This window comes from Larimichthys crocea, chromosome III (genome assembly GCF_000972845.2).
Source record: "Larimichthys crocea isolate SSNF chromosome III, L_crocea_2.0, whole genome shotgun sequence".
Taxonomy (NCBI): Eukaryota; Metazoa; Chordata; class Actinopteri; family Sciaenidae; genus Larimichthys; species Larimichthys crocea.
This window is the reverse complement of record NC_040013.1, coordinates 36635149-36658482: the sequence shown is the minus strand read 5'-3', so window position 1 is coordinate 36658482 and position 23334 is coordinate 36635149. Positions and strand designations below refer to the sequence as shown.

General features: G+C 40.6%; 1 protein-coding gene across 1 annotated transcript; it reads right to left on the bottom strand.

Annotated features, from left to right (window-relative positions):
- Positions 1-231: 231 nt before the first annotated feature.
- zgc:63587 (septin-2) lies at positions 232-23229 on the bottom strand. Its single transcript, XM_010734239.3, has 12 exons — positions 23085-23229; positions 18275-18333; positions 17738-17837; positions 17565-17651; positions 17002-17125; positions 16044-16178; positions 15490-15607; positions 4764-4865; positions 4440-4585; positions 4172-4255; positions 4030-4087; positions 232-1589 (listed from the first exon to the last, which is right to left on the bottom strand). Exons 2-12 carry the CDS (start codon positions 18299-18301, stop codon positions 1524-1526), a joined length of 1047 nt encoding a protein of 348 aa, XP_010732541.3. The 5' UTR covers positions 18302-18333; positions 23085-23229; the 3' UTR covers positions 232-1523.
- Between the last annotated feature and the right edge of the window lie 105 nt (positions 23230-23334).

The following is a 23334-nucleotide window of genomic DNA, read 5'->3' as shown; positions in this document are numbered from 1 at the left end:
CTCCTCACCCTGAATATTACTAGCATTTAGTTAGATCCCGTGTGGTGGACAACAAGGCATACTACAGTGAGAATTAACACATATGTTTTCTTTCTATAAGACTCCCAATAATTCTAATAAAGACTAAAAATGTTAAAGAAATGTCATTAAAAACAATCAACAACTTTCTTTTCTCTAAACAAATTTTATTTCAGAGAAGAAATACAAAAAAATGTTGATGCCTAAAAACAAGTCTTTCCTGACAGAATGGTTATGAAATAACAATTATGTTTGTCGTTATTAGTTAAGACACATTTGCATATGAGAAGACAACAATAAAATGATGCAAGTGACATAAATGACAGCAGAGTTAGAAGAAAAGTTAAGGCTGTTTAGTCTGCTGCTCACAGAAGTCTGGAGGGAGTTTACATATAAAACAGTTAAACATTTTATATTTGTTTTTAAATGAGAAATACAGTATGATGAACTGACTGCACATGTAGTGTAACATTTCACACATTAAATCACATAACTGAAGCAAACACATGAAGATACTGGAGTGAACAGATTGATTAGTTTTCAGTCTGTAGTTTGGCACTGGCGTTAAGATCATCCAGCTCTCTATGATAAATATAAAAATATTAACAACATGGCACTTTTTTTTCCAACTATAACATGATCCTTAAGTCTGGTTGGTGCAATTAGTTTGACTATTTTCATAAAGTTCAGTAGCTCTTCCAACAAATGCCTAGATTTAAGTTTGTAGTGTTGGCTACAACGTAAGGTTTCTAGTTGAACACAGTTAAGGATAAATATTGTGTCCGAGATCGTTCCTCGTTCTCAACATGGACAGTTTCACCTTTCAGTATTTAGTATTTATTGCATTAACAGACTGAAGCCATCCAAAAGGTAAAAAGGTGATAGAAAACATGAGAAGCACAATAATTTTTAAGCAAAATAAATGCAAAATTATACCAGCTGAAGCTTGGACTTGGACAAAATGCACAATTCGTACACATGTAAACATGTTAGTGTGATGGCAAAACATCTTAGTACCGTTGTAACTGGCATTTCTGTAAAGATCAAAGGCGAAATAACATGTCGACGATAATTATCCAGTATTTATTTAATCATGTTTGCATTTTTCATTTTTGTCCCGTCGCACTCAGCAAACTTGTAGCCACAAAAAAAGGACAATCAGCGAAATTCATAAGTGGATTGTAAGAAGAGTCTTGACATGACGTGGAAGGAAAATAAAAAACATCAGCAGTGACCTCCTGAACAGCTGATGGATGGATGTTTGGAGGGAAGAAGAAAAAAATTATGGTGGTGGTGTAATCCTGGTACCTGGTTAATCAGCAGAGTGGCATCAGCGATGGACTCAGAGGAGGACCAGGTGTGTGTGTGTGTGTGTGTGTGTGTGTGTGTGTGTAGACTGTATATATATATATGTGTGTGTGTGTAGACTGTATATATGTGTGTGTGTGTGTGTGTGTGTGTTGGGGGAGTTGGGATCACCGTGCTTCCCTTCTGCTCCGACTCCTTCAGTCGTCTGATTTCATCTTCATCTGTGCCTGCATCTGAGCGATCATCTCCTGCATGCGTCTCAGCTACAGAGAGAGATGAAAAATAAAATCGTGATGAAGGAAAGTTGATTGACATGTTGACGTCAACTATCACAGTCCAAAATATTTCCCTTTTATTTCTCAACAACAGAAGCTTCAGTTCAGTAAACTTTATATTTTCCAAAAAACGTGGGTAAATATTTCCAGGGAAAAATCCTCTGCAGGGAAGTGAAGTGTTTCATGTTTCTCGCATCTTATTCAGAAAAAAACGAAGATGACTGCTTAACACCTAATGTGTGTTCAAAAGTAAAGCTGAAATAAACATGTCTGTAGCTTCTTACAGTAACTGTCATGATCTGCTTCGTTAGAATAACCTCAGTTCTGTGAAACGATGTGTGAAAATTATGCTGTCGTCCAAACACGTCTTCAGACAAACCACAACGGCTGAACAAACTAATAAAAGAAGTGCAGTGAGGCAGAGAGGCTAAAACACTAGAACGACCATACAGTGCTGAATACTCACTGTGCAATGCAACACTTGCACCAAAATGAAAAAGCATCTGAGGATTAACACTTGACAGGAAATATACAATAAACTGAACAGAACAGAGGAGCATTAAGATTATTAAATTATTCAGTGTTTTAATGCCTCATCATATGATGTATATTCATATGAGCACAGTCGTTGAATGTGTTTAAAAATGAATGAAGCATAAAATCAATGTCAAAACAATAAATACATGAAGGGTGAAGGGTAGATGAATGTTAATAATAACAACGGACCCTTAAATAAGTGAATGATGTAAGTAATGCTCATTAAAACAGATAATGAGCATGTAAAGCTTTTAAACATTTTAAAACTCATCATGGGTCACGCTGACAAACTCTCCTGTAGCTTTCTTCAATGTCTAGCGCCGTCTTGTGGCTGAAAAGAAAACAGTATGTGGCCTTTTCTTCTTCACATTTAATCTGGATATCTATATCTATGTATTCTGTCTGTTTATACACATGTATATGGTGATCAAGTGACAGTGATCAACTTCTACCTACGTCATCTTTCATTGGAAACTTAATTCTTAATGTTTAATTAATTGTGTGTTTCCTTTCAAGTCATATGAAGATAAATTTCCTGCTGTGCACAGACACTACCAGTGAATTTTAATTCATTCATTTGAAGTATAACTATTGAACATTGTCTTAATTTGTCCTAGAATGATGCACTGTTTCTAGGAACCTTTCAATTAAATAATGTTTACTTATCGACTCCTTCCAAGTAAATCATTAGTAGAGAAATTTCTGTAAAATAAAGCATCACTTTTTCATGTGAAGTCTAAGTATAACACCATCACCTACAGTGAAATTTCCTCCACCTGAAACCCTGACAACACAAAGACAAACAGGCCACTGTCCCTTCCGCTTTTCTCCTCACACTACTGAAGTCATTCCCACCATAAAACCTGGTCCGGACATCCATGCAGGAAATGATGGCATATCCTGCCTGGGCACATTGTTGACAAACAGCTCTGATTGCACCCCGCCTGCTCACTACGGTGCACTACAGCAGCAATACAAACAGGCCAATCAAGAGCAATCAGGAAACAGTTTATAGCCTGACGACGTGCAGAATCCATGGCCCAAAAGGTAAACAATACATACATTAGGAACATAATAGGTGAATATAAATAAATGTTTCTTTCTCGAGTATGGTCACACTGGTTACCTGGTTTTACCTTGAAGTCCAGGGCCATAATGTTAGAGGCACATGTTGATGTTTTAATACAACAAAGATGACAAGGCAGTTAAAGTGAGTCTGCATTTATTCTTCACTACATATGCTCCTTTTTTAAACAATACTCTGTATGTACACTAAAGGAGTGCTTAAGTTCAGGTGAAGCTAATGTGAGGCTTCAGCAGTCTGCATTAGTCAAAGCGGATACCTTTGTTATGCTGATACACAGACAGATCTGATTACACAGGGATTCAAAGAGTACCACACCAGTGTTTTTTTTTTTGCATGTCTAAGCTGAGTAACTACGATGTGTATTCACTTTCCATTAGTCATTTCCCAAAGCACGCAGCCATATTTAACCTCAATATTTAACTCAAATAACTTGTTGAATGCTTTTTTCATTGTGAAAACATTTGTGACTCACGCTCAAAGAACATATTTTTTTTTTGGTGGGACTAATTTTTCATGCCAGAGACTACTTCACAGCCACTAAGGAGAGGAGGAGTACTTGCAGAGGCCAATAGATTTTTTTTTTTAAACACTAAAATGCTGTTAGTTTTATATTATAACATATAATTTATTATATATATATATAAATTGTATAAAATTATATAAATTATTATATAATTTGGAAAACATTTAAATCAATTTAATATTTTAGAGCCTGTATTTACAGCTATCCACTTATTGTATCAACAAAGACAGATTTGAGCCCGAAGTAAGACGGAGTTTGCATGCATCTTTGTGATTTCTTACCTCGGCCTCTTTCTGTAGCAGGATCTGGTCCTTATCCATAACTTCCTCATCCACAGCCCTGCAGACAAAGAAAACACATTCATTCAAAGGTTTGCTTGAAACAGAGCAGTTTAACTGCTGTCTAAATGAATCAGTGTCTCACCTGCCCGCTCTCTTCAGCCTCTCTGAGCGGAAGTTCTCATAATGCAGATCCTGAGTTACCTCCTGGAGGTCTTGCATGTGGGTCCTGCAACAAACAGACATGCAGTCCTTTCTTCACACACTGGGAGGCAGCAGAGCTTTGCTGTAAACGTTTTCTGTAGTGGACTATTACAACCAGCTTAATGAGAAAGAGCTTCAGTAAAGGTGTTTAAAGACTTTCCTACCAAACATCCTTTTACTATAGCACTTTTATTGCCATAGGGACTCACACAAGCATGGTGCGTAGTTTGAGGAAGTCATTGTGCTCAGGGTTCTCCACTTCAACAACTCCCCAGGGGTACAGACGACCACGGATCTTCTTCCCCTTCACCTCAATCAGCTGGTTAGAGCCAATCACAGCAAAGGGAATGCTCGCCTGGGAAAGGAAGATAAAAGTCAGTGGATCCCCAGAGAGGAACAAATCAGAGGAAGTAGATACGGAAAATAAGGGTATCAGAGAGGAGAGGGGATGAAGTAAAGGGAAACAAGGATGGATAGGAAAATGGTATCTGCCGCTGAGCTGGCTGACATCAGCTGGCGTGTTCCTCTCTCACCTTCAGGACTCTAGTCTGTTCCTTGAACTCCTCGTCCTCATCAGAGTCGGCGTCAGGTAGCTGATAAATTTTGATCCCATGCTCTGCGATCTCATCCAGGATCTGACAGGTGGAAAAACAAAAAGAAACACAGGGTTAGCTGGCAGTGTCGAGACCTCATCACGACCTCTTGATGTGTCCCACTGTAATAGTTCAACTCTTGAACCCTGCAGAGGTGTCACTGCCGACACTACAAGAGGGTCAGTTGACTTTTTGTTATCAGTCTGTACAAAACAGTCCAGAAACCAAAGACTGAGAAAGCCACTCTGTTTAAAACAGTAAAACATCCCTGTTGCCCTTATTATCCCTGGTTCTTCGATATACAGTATCTTCAATAAAAGGTCTCCATTTGTCCCTTATAACCTTTTTATTTTGTTTTTATGCTTCATTTTGTGTAAAGTGACAAAGTTTAGTTTATCCTAAATTAAAGTCTGATAACATAAATTTAAGTTTTTGTCAATGAAAGCTACAGACCATTGCTGTAGAAAGTGATCCCAGCCTAGCACAGACTTCCTTATCTAAACATACACTTTATATAAAATGTGTGCACTTCTCCGTAAACTGAGTCATATAGACAAAATAACAGCTCCCGCTCTGACCCATACACAGAAAGTAAAAGAGCTCTATAGACTAATAGGGGGGTATGAGTGAGTAGCTGCTGTTGCAGCAACACATTTAATTAAAGCCCCCCGTGGAGGAAAAGAGGGGTGAGGCAGAGAGGGTAGACAGGTGAAAAATAATAATGGTCTGTGTGTGTGTGCTTAACTTCTCAAAGAGTCAGAAACAAAGTTCTCACCCTCCTTTCTTCACGGGCCGACCGGTGAAGAAACAAGTTAAAACAAAGGAGCTTTCTTCCTCGCTACCTCAGGGACAGATGTCAGTATTTATTATTCTAAACATCAAAGCTGCATTTGTCTTTTGTGTTCCCGAGCGCAGAATTTTTGAATCCACAATGTAGTCTTATGTAATGGAGCCAAAAAATGTCAAGTGTTGTTTTCCTGACATTTTGGGGGACTTTCATGTACTGTAGTGTATAATAGGACAGTGGTCAGTCAGCCAGGAGCCTGGGAAGTGAGCACAGGTTTTCCTACAGAGCACAGCTCCTGTTTGAGCCGTTGTTATGGCTGTCGCTTGTTTTCTCAGTGAGCCCTGTGCGCAGTGTGTGTGAGATAGTGTGTGTGCGGGGACAGTCGGGTATTGTTGTGGGGCAGATCTAAAAACAAACAGGCTTTGCAGGACTCAGAAGAGAGCGTGACACAGGACCAGAGCCTCACACACACACACACACACACAATTTACAGATCCGCTGAACATGGAGGCTGGATAAACATCATTCTGGGGCAGAGTGTAAAGAATTTTGGGAAAGTCTGCACTGGGTGGGAAGATAAACACCCATGACACAATGGCAGGAAAAAATGAAACAAACAACAAATCCAGTCACACAAGTAGATAAGATAGACATAAGCTGAGACAAAAATGCAACGAAACAGGAAAAAATGAAAGGTCACTAATCAAAAAATAAAAAGAAACATTTTATGAGCACAAACTACTATTAAATATCTGGAAACAATATCTGGTCATCACAGGGACATGACTCTGTTGTCTGCCATCATCTGTTTCCAGACCTTGCTAAGCCAAAAGCTGCAAAATGGCTGTTTACCTGAATTATTCTGTTCCGTAACGTGTGCTTAGTAGTGCCTGACACCTATAATCAAGACCTCTCAGGGATCATCAAATGTCAAAATCACTGCCTGCTCCAAATCCCTGTTGTCTCCTGCTGATTTACTGTACACAATGTAGGCCCTAATCCCTAATGTTACACCAGCCTCTCCTCCTCCTCCTTCTCCTCCTCCTCCTCCTACCAGTTGTGTATTTTCGTTGGCACAGAGAAGTTGGCAGTGGGAGCCATTTTCATTTTATGACCATCCTGTCCGGCTATAATACAACCTCCAGCCCCCGCCCCTCTCTGTGCTGTTATGGTTGGCCGTGCAGGTCCACTCAGTGCTGTCGGGGCAGTGGACAAACAATGCCACACAAGTCTCTGCCTGAGTATTAATTAGAAAAGGAAGCCAAAGATTTATCGCCTTATGTTTCTGGCTCACATCGGTGAATATGGAGCATTGTTTGTGCAGCTATTCCATCATGTTGGCCCGGTTATGATAAGTGCGAGGGTGGTGGCTGATGCTGTCACTTAGAAAATGAGTTGTAAATTAGACAAACCGCAGGTGAATCATAGCAGATGTGTATTTCCATTGTAAAGTTGGGCTCATTCAGATCCAGGAATGGCTGTATTAAATATACTGTTGCGGTTATGTGCAGCCCAAATATAGCATACCCGCAGGTCTATACATAGATATAATTATACATGGTGAAGCCGTGGGAGACATGGCTAAGCAGTTTTTCTGCAACTGCACAGCAGGTATAACCAAAACCTCCAATCATAATGAAACAGAGTGCAAACCCATCATTACAGGGATCAGCCGTTTCATCACGTCAACCTGACGAGGGAATAATATTTTCATGATTTGTTCATTCTCACAAACAAACCCACAAAAATATGAATGACTCAAACACATGCTAAGCGATGAGAAATGAATCCTGGACAAACAACGTTGGAAGAAAAACAAATAGTTCGCAAAAGAAAAGACTAAAGAAACAAAAGAGGGGATTGTGGTGAAGTCCTGGCATTCAACAGGTAATCGCATGCACAAGCATACTTTGCAATTATACAGCATGATTGTTGAGGGCATGGTTGAGTCTCCTTTGGCCTGGCATGGTGTTTGTATCTATTAAACTAAAACTCTAACGGAGAACAATACTTGGAAGTAGAAACATTCACAAAAGCATTCTTGGAAAATCAACAATGCAGAGAGAGAGAGAAAAAAAAATCAACAAAACAAAACAATCAAACAGCATCTTGTGACTAATCACCCCTGACTAAGAAGAGCAGGGATCGGAAACTCAGGGGGGCTAGACCATCAGCACTTTTATGTAACGTTTATGTAACCTCACAGCTGCATGCCAGCTTCTGTGGAGCGGTCATGGGAATGAAATGGTGCATCTTTGCCATCAGGAGTAGTATATCTGGTCAGCTTTCAGCTGCTATTAAAGGTCCAGTATGTAGGATTTAGTGGCACCAAGTGGTGAAGTTGCAGATTGCAACCAAATGAATACTCAAGCCTCACCTTCTCCTTCCCAGCATGTAACATGGCAGACTCAATGGAAGAGGACCCACTCTTACTGTAGATATAAGGAGCTCATTTTAAGACAACAAAAACACACCGATTCTTATTTTCAGGTGATTATACGCTAATAAAAAAATACTAATGAATATTGTATTCCCTTGCTAAAAGGAAATACTCCTAAATCTTACACACTGGACCTTTAAACTTTGTTTCATAATGAAAAAACACTGAGGGACAGGGGCCCTCTTTTTCCAAGACTGCAGAGTTTATTAAAAGGAAAATCCCAGTCCTGGTGAGCCTTAAATCCCTTTTTCTGAGTGCTCTCTGTCCCAAGTGAGATTCCTGTAGGTCCAACTGCATGTCTACATATTGGTAAAAAAAAAAATCAACTGCTTGCTTTGCACCTTCTAAATCCACAGAAATATCTGCTGTTCAGATTGAACACTGTTGACCTTACCCGGTGATATACAACCACAGAGCATTAGATGATGTATTCAATATTTTAAAAAAAAGTTACAATCAAGGTGTGTGTTTTGCATCAAAGGGTTAAACTTGCACTCGAAGAAGCATATTTTCTTTTTCTTCAAAATCCAAAATGGTTCCAGTGACATACTCATGCTGCAAATGATGATGAGCCCATTTACTCGTTTACATTTTTGTCTAATTGCTTCACATTTCCTAAATGCTGTGTACAGTCATGCATAGTCATGCATGGTGAATAAACTACACACACATTCCCAGTTTATTTCCAGGATTTCTACTGTGTTTCACAGTGTAGTGAAACAAAGACCACCACGCATAACATCATAAAATAATGAATACTTAACTTTTACAACTTTAATCTCCAAGTAAAAAGCACAAAGTGTAGCTATCGTTGAGGCCATCTATTAACTAAATTTATCCATAATCCATACGCTAAGATTCATATTTGTTCAAACCAGGAGAAACACCCTACAAAATGAAGCACTGGTGGAATCTGATGAATTCCACCTGTCCAGTCAAAAATGATGTTAAAATGTGAGTTATGGACAAGAAAAGCTATGTCCTCTTAACCACAAAATGAAGAACCAACTCACATTTACTGTGATGAGTACTAGTACCTCCAGTTGTTAAGAAAAGTAAAAAAGTCTCTACACTATGACTACATAATGTATAGAAATCGAAGAAGGCTCTTAAGTAAACATGCCAACAAAAATGAATAATTACACAGAGTGTACAAAAGCACAGAGCACTTGCATCACTGTAATGAATATTCCAGACAACATGTTACAAACCTCAATTACAAGATTACAAGACAAACATCAAAAGTCTGCGAGCATAAAAAGAAAAAAGCTGATTCCTTGCTAGATTCCTAAAACTATTCTTTAGCTTTAAAGTTAATTTGCTAACCTTAAGACACATGAGAACAAATGCTTCTCTCTTGCCAGGAAACGCCTTTCAACTAGCCGGCTCTCTTCTGCCTGCAGGGAGTCTGAGGGGGTGAGGGAGCCCCAACAATACCTGATCTAAGGGGGTTGAAGGGATTTAGACCTCATACCAGCTTCCTACACACAAATACACACACACACAAATACACACACACACACACACACACACACACACACACACACACACACACACACACACACACACACACACACACACAAACACAGCTGACTGCTCTCTAACATTGAGAACTGGTATAATCTGGTGTAGGAAAAAAGTGTAGCTTTGTAGCTCCAGGAGGCCAGGCCAGGTCTGGATCACCGGCGATGGAGGATGACCTTCAAACCATCAACAGAGCAAAGCCCTCTGACTCCTAAAGTACTCATACAGCACCAACTCTGACACGTAGGCAGAGAACAATACTTTTCTGTTCACAGGATTAAAGATACTTGCATGCATGCATGCACAGAAACACATTCCAGATATATTCAGTCAGAGTCTGAGACTGAGTGGACGTGTCAGACTGGACCAGAACAGCTGGATTTGGATTTTTTTAACAGGAGGTGCTGATGGAAAGTACAGAGGAAGTCATCACAGCCAAGGTAACGGGCAGGCATCATATGAGTTGTGGTGATCAACACACTCACACACACAAGCACACACTCCTATTGTTTGGGCTAAGTATTAGTATAGTTAAGACCACCCACCTCTCACACTGATCAAAGAGCACGGGGAGGAACAATCAAGCTATTCATGTAATCTTGTATCTAGGTGAGATTTAGGATTTTAAACCACACATCAGGTTCTGCGCCTTGCTCTGGTAATCAAAAGGGTTTCACACAGCAAACTCAACAGCACTCATTAGCAGCACAGCAAAGTCCGGAAACCATCTTTTCAGGCTGGCCCGCCAGACAAGGAAACCTGCTGTTTTCACACTGTACTCGACTTGAGAACAGATGATTATGTGTAATAGAGCTACTCGCACTATGAGGAAAACCGTATATATTTGTTATTTTTAAATCTGCAGAGACATGAAGCATACTGGGGCACAATGACTGCTGGAGGGCAGAAAAATAAATATGTCCGCGTGTTTGAAACACAGGCAGGAAAAGGACCCGGGCACAAGCTGACCGGGGGGCACACACACTTACACACAAACACACACAGGAGCAGGGAGGTAAGAATGAGTAATCACCATTCAACCTTTACTCATGAGGCGGTAGCCTCAACACGCACAAAGAAAGAATATTAAAAATGGAGTTGAACATGAAACCTCACGTGTTCATATACCTACATCATAATTTCCTTTTCTAGCTCGACCAATCTGACCACGGAAGTTTTCACTTTCTGTTATTGCCATTTAGGAAAACCTAGTGACAATCGTGCCTAGTACAAGCAGTCCAGCACTGATAATGTGTCCCAGCGGAGCTGTAAAGCTGGTTCACACAGCAGGACTATAGCAGACCTGCTGTGGGAGACAACAGCAAGTCAGACAATGAAGGGAAAACTGTCAGAGTGCCTCGGCCGGGGGTGAAATATGGCAGCTGAGGAGACAAACATGAGGGAGGGTTATGCATGGGAGACAGTGAGCAGAGATGGACTGGGAAGGACAAGAGGCTGGCTGAGTGAAGAGAGAACAGATAAGGAAGATAAGACAAGGATGTGGGTAGAAGGCACAGAAGGGAGGAAAACAGAGGGGAGTGGAGGGAGGAAAAAGGGCCGAACTATTGTCTGCAGCCTAGCGCGAGAACAGAGGAGGAGCTGGGTTTTCTTGCTATCACTGACCTGTGACTTGCAAGAGCAGCCTTTAGTCTTTACAGAAGAAAAAAGAAATTGGGGTCGAGGCTCCTGGCAAAAATGGATCCAGCCAACAAAATTAAAATGGTTTCATAGAACTTTCTTAGAGCTTAGCTCGTTAGGTTTTTGTATAGAAAACCTGAGATTAGTTTTAGTCTTCCAAGACCGAGAAAGCTATGAAATGTCAATGTATCGTCTCACATTTTAAAAAGTTTTTCTGTTTGGCAGTTGACTTCTTGAATGTTTGAGCTTCTCTCCAGCACCTGAATGCTCCAACCCTTAAGACATAACAGCCTTCAGTTTAAACTGCATTATGACAAAAAATTAAACAATAAAAAAGACGAAGAAAACTCAGAGGATTTTAAACCTCTACAAGTTACATTTTTCATACTGCACCGACCTGAACAACCAGCTGCACACTGATTTGAATTTTATACTAATATTTTGACACATTTTTACTACTGAAAATAAAATAAAGTTGTTTTGCAAATTGAAATCAAGGAAGGGTGCAACTAATGACACTTTTAATTAGTGATTAATCCGAGGATTATTTGTTTAATCTATAAAATGTCGGAAACCTGAGGAAAATGGCTGTCACAGTTTCCTAAAACCAAGGTTTCTTCTGTAACCTTTGATTATTTTTTGGATTAACTGTCTGAAACCCAATAAAATATTCAGTTTATTATCACAATAGAAAAGAATAACAGCAAATCTTCTCAATTTAGAAGCTGCAGCTCAGGGCTCGACTCGACTCTGACTCGATTAATTATTCTAGCTAGACTTTTGTGGAAAAAAAGAGAAAAAAAGCACTCTTCTGTTAAGACTTAGGCATTTTTGCTTCCATTAGGATCCAGTCTAAACCAGCTATGTACCCTCCTCTATGTCCCAGTGAAGTAGTTTGAGACTAAAGCCCTGCACAGGATATGACTGTAAGGTCCCAGACTGTGAGGATCAGTCCCTCAATATACCCTCCTCAGGGCAACTTATGAGCTGGAGACCACAGTGACCCTGGTGAAGGAAATTGGCATTAGAGCAAATAAAAAAAGGAGGACACAAAGAGGGAGAGGAAGAAAGTTAGAGGCAGTTGAGTGAAACACTGCCAAGAAAGGAAGGACTGGGCGAGAGGCAAGTAGAACTAAGGGGATAAAGGCTCGATGGAAGGATGGGAGGTTTGTTACCTTTGTCCGTGAGCCTGAGCTGTGCAGGGCAGCAGGTTGTGTCTTGTCAGTGGAACACTTTTAAAACCTTACAGGAAACTTATATTATTCTTTACAAGCTGTTTCCCCTTAATAATAGGAGAAAGTACTAAACAAGCCAGGAGTGTGAGGGGGGAGGTCTCATTTACTGAGAGACAAATGGCTCGAAAACAGTGAGAAAGTACCCTGCAAAAAAAAAACGAACTAATAAATACTGTGGGAGAAATGCTGGGGGTTATCAATCATGCTCCAGCACTTGGCTTTCTGGCAGGTTCTTGGCTACTGGCGCTCTGACCTCAAAGGAAGGCCCGGTGCCCCGCTACACTGCATTGGACTGTATGTTAGGACTCAGGCACGTATACCTAAGAGCCACTTCAACTAATCTGATCAGACCAACAAATACTCGAGGCCGATATATTTGTTCTCCTGAGAGACACTTATAATGACAAATGAGTGTTGCTATGACGCTTACAATTTACAATGAGTACATTTACATGCACACAAGAAACCAGAATACTGTGATAAATCAATAGAGGCAGGAAATCTGAAAGCAAACTGACAATAGGATTACATGTCATGGTATGTTTTATGTAAAGGCCCTGGAATAATTTAGATGTAGTAAGTGGAAATGTCACCAGAGCAAGGAGGGGACTTCCTCTGTAGCTGTAAAGCAGCTGCACTCCATTCTGTTTAACTTAAAGACACAACTTTTGCATGAGTTCAACTTTTCACTTAACAGGAAGACTAATACAGAGTTGTTACATCTGCACTCTGTATCGAATACAGTTTGAGTCGTAGCCTGGCCCAAGTAATTTTAGGCCAAAGAAGTGCAGCTATGAGAAGTGTTTTGCCTGGCTGCATGCATCTCTCCCTGTGCTGTAAAAATGTGTCTGTTTGTGACTTTGTCTGAAGAAAGGAATAATCATGTTAATTATAAACATATAAATGTAGCCATTTCAATAAAATCAGGGATACTATGCAGATTTGAAATACATCGGCACAGCAGCATACTTATTTTTACAAACTGAGATAAGTATAAACGTTGTGCATGCCCAAAATGTGGCCCAACAGGAAATTATACAGCCCCCTTAGGGACACATGATGCCATTTCTAAATGTGGGGTAGATAGTACAATTAACCCTCTCTATTTCCTGTCAATAATTACTTGTCCAGGAACTCGCTGTCATTACAAAGAGACGTGGATAAATGCGGTTTGGGAACAAACATGTTTTTGTTATAGTTAGGCATATATATGGTCTGTATGAGTTTGGGTAGTATGTGTTTCTGTGTGTGTGTAGGCCTATGTGCCTGAGTTTGTCCATTTTGTTGAACTCAGCTGCTAATTGTTCCTTTGCCTACAGTGGGAAATGTCTGTTGAGGGAACACTTAACAGAGCATGTGAACAAACTCTTCTGGACAGATAATGTTGTGGATAGTTCAGAAGAGGTCAGATTGGAGTGATAGTGTTACAGTATTTCTGCGACCCACCTTTTTATCATTTCCTAGTCTACCACTTTTACAGTTGTTAACTGAATAAAGGACATGACATGAACTAATCTAAACATGAGTTATATTAAAAACTGTAATCAAGAGGTCAGAAAGGCAACAAGCTTGGGGGTTTTCTGTAGTTTGGGGCGGGGGTCAGTGGTGGCAGGAAACATGGTTTTGTTCATCTTAAGTGCCAGAGGAACACTCAGAAGGTTTGAGGAAGGTCACAACACAAAACAACTTTACAGAACACAATTCATCTGGTAGGTCCCTTAAGGACAAGCACTGGAGGGATTTCAGCTTTTTTGTGCTGCAGCGACAATTATTCTGTGGTTCACAATAGTGAAACCACGGAACCACTGAAGTTAAGTTCTTGTTTTGTCCCAATGTAGCAAATATGAAATCCTGTTGTCTTACAAAATCCAGGAAGAAACACTGTAACTGTGACCCAGTATTCCTAAGATGCTGCATCAGCAATTTCAAGCAGTCCAACTGTGGGAGCTCTAAACAAAGCAGACTGGCTCGCAGAAGAGAACAGAGCGGAGCTGGACTCCGGTCAGCCTGACGCCCTGCCAGACCACCGGCTCCGAGACCTGAATGAGAGGCAGGTGGGAGGTCTGGGCATGCACGGGCAGGTGGGGAGACAGGCTGACTTCCAATTAAAAACATAGTGAAGTGGGCCGAGCTGAAAAAAAGTAATTTGCAACAACAGCCCACACACCACCCGCATATTTTTTTCTGAATTAAGACTGCAACTAATGATTATTCCCTTTATGAGTTAGTCTGACTTTTTTCTTGATGAAATAATAAAATATGCCCAACACAAGTTCCCAGAGCAAATGGTGATGTTTTCAAATGACTTGTTTTTATCCAGTATCGTGTAGAATACTGTCCAAGGAGGAGAGGCGAGGAGGGAACACAGATGCAGGAAAATCCTATTAACTCCTCTCGCATGAGAGGTTATCACCTGAACCCGTTGCAGTGAGGCGTATCTCTGTTGTATTGCACTACTGTGTCTTTCCCCCTCTGGACAGCAGGAAGCTGAGGAGCGTGCAGGCAGGCACACACTTGGGACACTTCCAACAGGAAGTATCTGGGATGGGTTGAGACTGGATGTGATGTGCTGCCTCTATATTATATACAACACTCTTTTCCTACGTTTGTCCCTCCTACTGTTTCCCGTCTTATGTCGTCCCTCCCTGTACTTTTGAACAATCTGGCAGTGTCATCAAAAACACCAAATGTGAGCCATTCATCACTGTAACTACAGGGGGAAGTACAGCACATGTGTTCTTTCTCACATGAACGCACGGATATCTTACACACTACAGTGCCAATAAGGATGGATAAATTAGTTTGCTTTGATTGCTGTATTATTCAATGATGCACTTTCTAATGGAAAAACCATGCAACTGTAGATGGGACAAAACAAAAGTCCCCAACATCCTGACAACGGGTGATTAGACATTCCAGCTTTGTGCCAAGAATCAAATATAGAGGATGCAAAGATCAGAAAACAGTAGATACAGATCAATGTGTATGTGCGTGTGTGTGTGTGTGTGTGTGTGTGTGTGTGTGTATAGACATCAAACCCACCCTTCTCTTCAGGCGATCCCTCTCCTTCAGTGTCAGTGTGTCAGCCTTGGCAATGACTGGGACTATGTTGACTTTGCTATGGATGGCTTTCATGAACTCCACATCGAGAGGCTTTAGACTACAGAAGAAACATATGATTAAATATAAAGAATAATTAGGACAGTGGATGGTGGAGATAAAAGTTAAAAGTTATAATTATGTTATGTAAAATCACTGGGCACTGGGACACAAAGCATGGGATACAGCTCCATTTAGGTAACTACATTCACTTAAATATATATAAACAACGATAAATTGGAGGAAATTCACCTTTTCTCGCTATAATTAGGAGCTCAACAACTACTATGCTTCTTTCTAGTCGGTGAAAGTGAAAGTTGACTAGCCAAAGACAGTAACAACTCCGTGCTACAAAACAGTGCAACTCTAGCTAGCAGATTTAGGGGGCGTTCTGGTGGGTGTTACAGTGTGTCAGTGTTTCCTGTACAGTGTTCTATTTTTGCCTTCTTTCTCGTAATCTTGAATGTTGATGAATAGTAATGTGTGTGTTTGTTTACCCGTGTCCAAATGGAGATATGAAATAGAAGCAGCAGTGCACCCTGTTGTCCACTATGTGTCTTCGGTTGAGCCCACTCTCATCGTGGAGGTATCTCTCAAACTGATTGTCAATGTACTGGATGATGGTCTTGAAGCTGACATCAGACAGAGGAGTAGACAGAAGTCACATAAATAACCATGCAACACGCTTGAATGATCGAATGAATGAATGTCGGTTTCCAGGAAAGGAAATCATACGTGTCATTTTGAAAGCAATCAGAAAACATGTCAAGAAGGAGTTTCACAATCAGGGAGAAATAGTGAGCAAAATATAGCTTTGGACATTGACTCAGCAGTGCTTCTTTATGTGTCAGGAGATATGTCACTGTTATAAAATTCTATATCTGCAGTTTTGTGATCAGATGAATGGATTCATTTTAGTTGAATCACTGAAAAAACTAAAAATACAGGTGAATACTTTAAAATCTCTTCAAAAGCTGCTGTTACAGAAAAGTGTGTTTCACAGGCTCATCACCTTAGCAGTGATTTCAGTTCCCAGTTCCCAGATCTCAATCCTCTAGGCAGACAGTACAGTCTGCAAATCAAATTGTAGAATGACTCGTCATTTTTAAATATGTTAAACCACTGACTGTCTGATCTCTGTTCAATGTACTGAGTGTGTAGTCCTTAACTGGCGTGAACTAATTATCAAAAAGACAACAATAACAAATGTTGCAGAGAGAAAGCAAAGGGAAAGTTTTTTTTGCAGCTGAGTGAGAGTGTAGAAATACAGCTATGCCAGCACAATCAACAGGAGACAGAATGCAGAGGGAGGTGAGGTCAGACATAGGGAGTTTGTGATGCAGCTTGAGAAAGGGAGCTGTTGAGAACAGGAGGGAAGAATGGGAGAGCACATTGGACGGGAAACATGTCGCAGATGTTTATCACTCCCTATTCCTCCACGCTACATGAACACACCAGTCCTGGCTGTTGATAGCGTCACCATATCCAGGGGTATCAACCACAGTGAGGCGAAGCTTCACTCCTCTCTCTTCTATCTCCACGGTTGACGCCTCGATCTGCACCGTCCTCTCAATCTTCTCTGTGGAGGTGAAGTGCAAGAATAATTGAAGGGTGGCATAACAGAGTAGACACCTCAGTACCTACGTAGATTCATAACAAACAAAAATTCGTGCCTGAGCTACGTGCTTACACAAGCCACTGAGCTGCCACAACCGCAGGATCAGAGGAGCTGGATACGCCTTAAAAAATGAAATCATGGGTTTTGTCATCTAAAAAGACTGTGTTTTCTTATCTGTACAAACTGACCAGGGAGTGTCTGGATAATTGTTTTCCAGTGAGAACAAGTCTCAAGCTAAGTCAAGTCATAAGAAGGGCAGGGTCATATTTCGAGGCTAAGGCATTCCCAACATTCCCCTTGAAATAATGCTCTGCTGGAGACATTGCAGCAGACATTTCTCTATTATTACAGTGTGTATGTGTATGCACGTGTGTCTGTGTCTGTGTACTGGGGAACATACCTGCAGCACCAGGAATGTAGCGTTCAGGATAGAGATCAGTGAGAAACAGGCTGTTTATAAGTGTTGATTTGCCTAAACCAGACTCCCCTGAAGAACAAAGAGAATAGAAAATAAAGTTTAATTCTCTGAAGAAGTCACACAGCCTACATTAAGAGCAAAGAGTGATCACTCACCAACAACCATTAGGGTGAATTCAAACCCCTTTTTCACTGATTTTCGGTGCACTTGGTTCGGGAGGTTGGCAAATCCTACATAACCTGTTGCATCTGGGAACTGTGGAGCACAAAAGAAACTGAAATTAACAAGGAAGTGTTGAACTAGTTATATTATGTGTAATAACTCAAATCAAGGGGCAGAGTAATTGTGCAATTTTAATGTTATGTAATTTCCTGGTTTTTATTACTGATTATTAATTTAACTCAGTAAATCTGCTAAATCTACGAGAGCATTATAAAAGTGAAATTAATGATGATGCATACTATTGAAAAATTCCAACAGGCAATAAAGCCTAGCCATGAAACGCTTGCATTTATACAGGATATCCTCTCTGGATGCCTGTGCAAGTGTGTGTGCATGAGATTACACGGACCATGAGTCTTAATGACCACTGCCTTATTAGAAACCCCTCCTGTACACTCTGCCAATCTGTCGTACTGTAGCTCGGAGTAAAAACTGTAACGTGGTGACATTTCTCATCATCACCTACTCACCTTCCCTTTCTCTCCAGATTGCGACATCGCTGTTGTTGTTGACTGGATGTCTGACGAGCCTGCTGGTGGAAAAAATATATAAGATATGATGGTGATCGATAAGTCACCTGAAAACAGTTCAGAGTAACTTCCCACGTAATAACAGAAGGTTAGTAGTCGTTCACTCAAGATGTCATCTAAAAGTTAAAACTAATTCATGCTAATGTTTGATGATAAACACTTAGTAACGATCAGATTTTAGGGTGGGTAGAATTAGGATGGGTTATAAAGATAAAATCCTTTTCACAGTATATCTTATTTTATATATGATATTCATATATATCTCAAGATTCAGTATATTTCTTAGGAGACTTTATATATTGGTATATATCTTCGTAGCCATAACAACAACTGAACAGGCAATAGACCCCAAATTATCCTTACGTCACAAATCTTCCTTAGCATTATCTTCAGGATATTTATGCTGTGAGCTGCGACTTGGACAACTCATTGACTCCGCGTTGAAACATTCATTCAGGCCGATGTCTACACTATTCTTTAACATTATCAGACGGAAGGAGAACAGATTAAAAAGCTCTGGGCAACAAATTTGTTCCCAGACTTCCATTAAACTGTTACAGTTTTGTGTGCCCCGCGCTGCTGCCCTCACTCTATGACCCTGAGCAGGCGACAGAGCAACAAGCCCGCTTGATAAATTAGCCACATAATGACTGAGCAGGAAGAACAGGCTCCGTTTTATCACCAACACACTGGCCCTTGACAGGTGGAGTGTGATAAGAATTAGAAAGAGGCAGGCTGCCGTGCGCTGCCAAACGGAGATGCACTCTGGTTATGTAATGTTAGTTTGGGGAAAAGAGGTAGCATGGGAACCTGAACTGACCTTTTACCATTTGTATGTAAAAAACACACACTTGGGGAACCATTTCACACTGTTAAATCTATTAGATGGTAGCTGGGGGGAATGGGGGAGAGGGGGGTATCTACATTGAAGTGGGCAAAGATCTCTCATATTGACAGGGTGGTTTCACCGAGCCTACGGGGAGAACAATGGGTGTTTATCCCCGTAGTTCCTGAAGCCTTTCCTATACAGGGCAGCTCAGCTGAGGGAGGAGGGAGAACACGTGCCTCACCCCTGACCACATTTAGGAATGACCACATGTCAGGACGGCGAGGGGAGACACCGATAATTTAGGGCGGAGAAGCGCCTGGTTAGGGTCATAGAGGTCAAAAGTTTAACCCAGTCACCAAACATACAGGTTGTGAGTCCATGTCTGGAGTATAAAAATTTTAAAAAGGGAAATAATATAACTGACATTAAGAATGAGACCCCAATATAATGTTAATGAAACCGCAATAGTGTTATGCTCAAGTTGAAACTATTTGTCAATTAATCAACAAAATGTTAATCTGAAATTAATCATTAAAATACCAGAAATATACTGATTTTCAAATGCAAATATTTGCTACTTAGTCTTCTATAATAGCAAACCCAATGGGGACAACTTGTTGCTCAAAACAATACATTCATTTTGACTTGGTCTTTGGGAGTGTGATGGACTGTCTCCACAATTTTCTGACATTTTGATTAATTGTTTAATTGAGGACATAATTTGCCATCCCTAGAGCCACAATACTTATGGCTGCTTAGTCATTATGTCCCGGCCCTAATAACCCAATAAAGACGATAATAAATGTGCTTTCATTTTTAATGAACATCTGAGTTAATGTAGCGGCCCACACAGGCATATCCCTGTGTATCACACACACACCCCAAGTGTTATTCCCTGACAGGCTCTGTGGGAACCAGCATTACTCCAGCAGCAGATTAATTAAACTGTTCTAAGATCGCAGTTGTAATATCACAAAGACAACACTACAGGGCAGACAGGCAGGAGGCACACTTCAATAATACTCTCTTAATAATGGCCACTTAATCGGGCCGGGCCGCTGAGCTGCTTACACACACATACACACAGCCATCAACAAGGCTAGACGTGGGGGAGATTAAACAGTTTGGGCCAAAAGGGAAAAATGCCACCTTAGTAAAGCCAAAGTTCTTGGCATGTAATGGCATTTACAGTTGATTTATTGGCTGGACCGAAGCCATAAAGGGGGCAGCAGTGCTAGTAGAACTATTCACCTTCCTGACAGGCAGTGTCAAGGGTCTGCACACCCGCTCTCCATGGATTAAGGACTTTCTGCTCTTATTGGAAACATTGAAACAATAATTTCACACCATGGAGATTCGGTGAACTCAGTGGCACAACAACAAAAATGGTAATTTACTGGCGACTGATCACAGCCACAGGGACCCCCAAAGCTACAAAGCATAATAAAGTGATGTTTGGCACATGTAAAAGACACACACCAAGGCAAACAGACAAACAAACAGCACACATGGACAGCGGGGCTTGACTGTAATTAAGTAGCACTTTGTGGAAAAAAGTGTAAAAGTTAGTGTTGGTGGGTATCAGTAATAAAGCTATGATTGTGTTTTTTAAGCTGTGGTTGTAGAAACACTTAAAAATATGAGCCCAGAGAGAGAGGGGGGAAAGAAGCCACAATAAGCGGAATGAGAAAGCCTTTCAACCATGAGGAAACCAGCAGGCCTGTTTATAACACACACAGAGTTTAAAGCACAGGATGGAGTGTTTATGATGATCGGGACAGCATAGGAAATGACTTAAAACAATTGGGAGTCATACAGCAGCAAATGTTATCCCAACACTGTGCTACTCACACAGCTGCTGCTGCTTTAAAAGGTATAATAATGAAAGTTATGTGGAAATAACAACCGTCATACTGATGACGAAGTGTGAAACAAACACTGTGGGGGCGGTTAAAAGTGGATTTTTTTAATCTCCAAAGTTAATTTGTTAATTGTCATGTATAATTATGGTTGGTAAATGAACAAATTACAGATTTAATAACAAGTGTTGAATTACAACACAAATACCTATACTTCATTATAACTTATATCAGTTTCTTGTACAAGTCTTTTATCGCACAAAAAAGGGAAATATTGACCAACTCTTGCTTCTTCTCAGTTAGTTACAATATAACTGTCAATAAGTTAGTATCTTTGGTTTGGAGGATGGTGATGTCTTCTTGAGCACTGTGAATTTTTGTGATAATTTATTATACAAAGTGATTATTCTAAAAGATAATTAATGTGTTAGGGCTGGACTATAATCAACCTACTCAATCATGATCTACCTTAATTTATTGGGTGTTTAATATACTGTAGAAGAAGAAGACATTCCTACCCAGTTATTTTATATATAAATGGTTTCTCAGTTGAATTTACAGAACAATCTCGAAATATATTTTTATTATCAAACAAAGTTACATAGAACTTTCTACATTTAATTTAACCTTACGAAAGATTTTTCGATAATGAAAAATTGAGGTTTTTACAGCCTCACTGTGTCTACATTTATTTTACTTAAATATACGGTGGGTGAAAATAGATCAAATGTTTCATACGACCGTTTTCCTGTTATCACAATAAGTTTGGTAATGGTGGCGATCAAAGCGCATTTTCTTCACCCAGATTTTCACACGCAGTCTACTGAACAAAGGCATCCCCTACTGTGTAACTTCATCCTTCAAACCTCTGACACAATAGTTCAGGTCCACTCGGGTCTGTCAATGTGAATCAAGTTTAGTTTTTTCCATTCACACCACAGTGTACAAGCGACAGGAAACATCCCCTTGTAGTTTATAGTGTCAGACAGATGTCTTCCCTGGCGGTCCTGTGTTGACCAGTGTTTGAGATAAGGTCGCAGGAAGGGGAAAGGTCGCAGGGAGGTGAAGGTGCTGGATCCTGAGACGTCTTTCAGTACTAAGAGATGTTGTCCTACTGATAGCAAACTGATCTGTGTCCAGCTGGGTAAAAGTTGAAGTTGTTTCTGAAGCAAAGAGCAGCTGCCAGCCTGAGATTACAGCTCACACAGTCTGCCATCGTGCCCATAGCATTCACCACTCAGCAACAAAGGAAGTGAAATATGCATGTTTTCACTGAGCCAAGATGGATGATAATTCTTCAATAGTGGCCCTAAGCCACATACTGGACAGACACATAATGAGAATATGTTATTGTTTCCCACTGTTATTGTGAAGTTGTCTAAACATAAAATTTATTTTGCGCAAATGTGCTTTACAATCAAAAGGTCAAGGATTAATCGGATCTTGGAGAGCGATTTCAGAGGTCAGGAATGTTACACGAGGATATTTATGAAAGTCAACACTTTGATTTGTCTGATGTAGATTTCATTTAGTGCTAAGCCCACTTCAGTGTGGAGAGAATGAACTAGGACAATAAATGAGTTCAAAAGTAATGTGTCTGAAGAGGAGGAAATGTTTACCTAAACAGTAGTGTCATATAATAAAGAGTAATATATGCTTTAGTCCTGGTCAGGGGAGTGTGGACCGTGTGTGCAGGCCTCTGGGTCTGTAACAGTTGGATGTCCACCACACCCAGTCTGCCTGTCAGACACTCAGTTACAAACACCAACTGGGACAATGACATTAAAACTTGTACGTACGCAGCTTAGTTAAACAGCTTAGCTTACTGGACTTTAATTTCATCTATAAACCTAGTTTAATTAACCGATTTTGAAGTGTAATGTAGCTCTTAAACTTTGTTACATATCAAACTTTAGCAAGCAACAGTTGTTGCCGCGGCTGGTGTCATGTTGCCAGCTCGGCGGTGTGTCTTCTTCACCCTCAGTCTCCGTCTCACCCGAACAGTTTGTAAAAAAACAAAAACAAACAAACAAAAGCAACAAACCACTGAGCGGAGTCTTACCTGAAGGTAACTTTGAAATATTGTTATTCAACAGGAGCTTTTTTGCCTCTTGCCGCTGTCCCAGCCCAGGAAGGGAAACCCGGAAACCGTCCTCGTATGTCCGCCGCCCTCTCTCCTCAAGCTTTTCATCACCGAGCTGTCGTGCTGCGCCACTGACGCCATTACGGCTCAACGGTCAGGACGGTTGGCCGCCAAAACCTCAGTCCCCGTTGGATCCAACATGGCTGCCTGAGTGTTACAGTTTCTTTAA

Excerpts from the sequence above, each read along its gene's own strand:
- zgc:63587 (XM_010734239.3), bottom strand. The coding sequence starts at position 18,301 with ATGTCGCAATCTGGAGAGAAAGGGAAG. Across the intron at positions 4,088-4,171 it reads AGGCTGAAGAGAGCGGGCAG|GGCTGTGGATGAGGAAGTTA; the intron begins GTGAGACACTGA and ends CTTTGTCTGCAG. Across the intron at positions 1,590-4,029 it reads TGCTACAGAAAGAGGCCGAG|CTGAGACGCATGCAGGAGAT; the intron begins GTAAGAAATCAC and ends CTCTCTCTGTAG.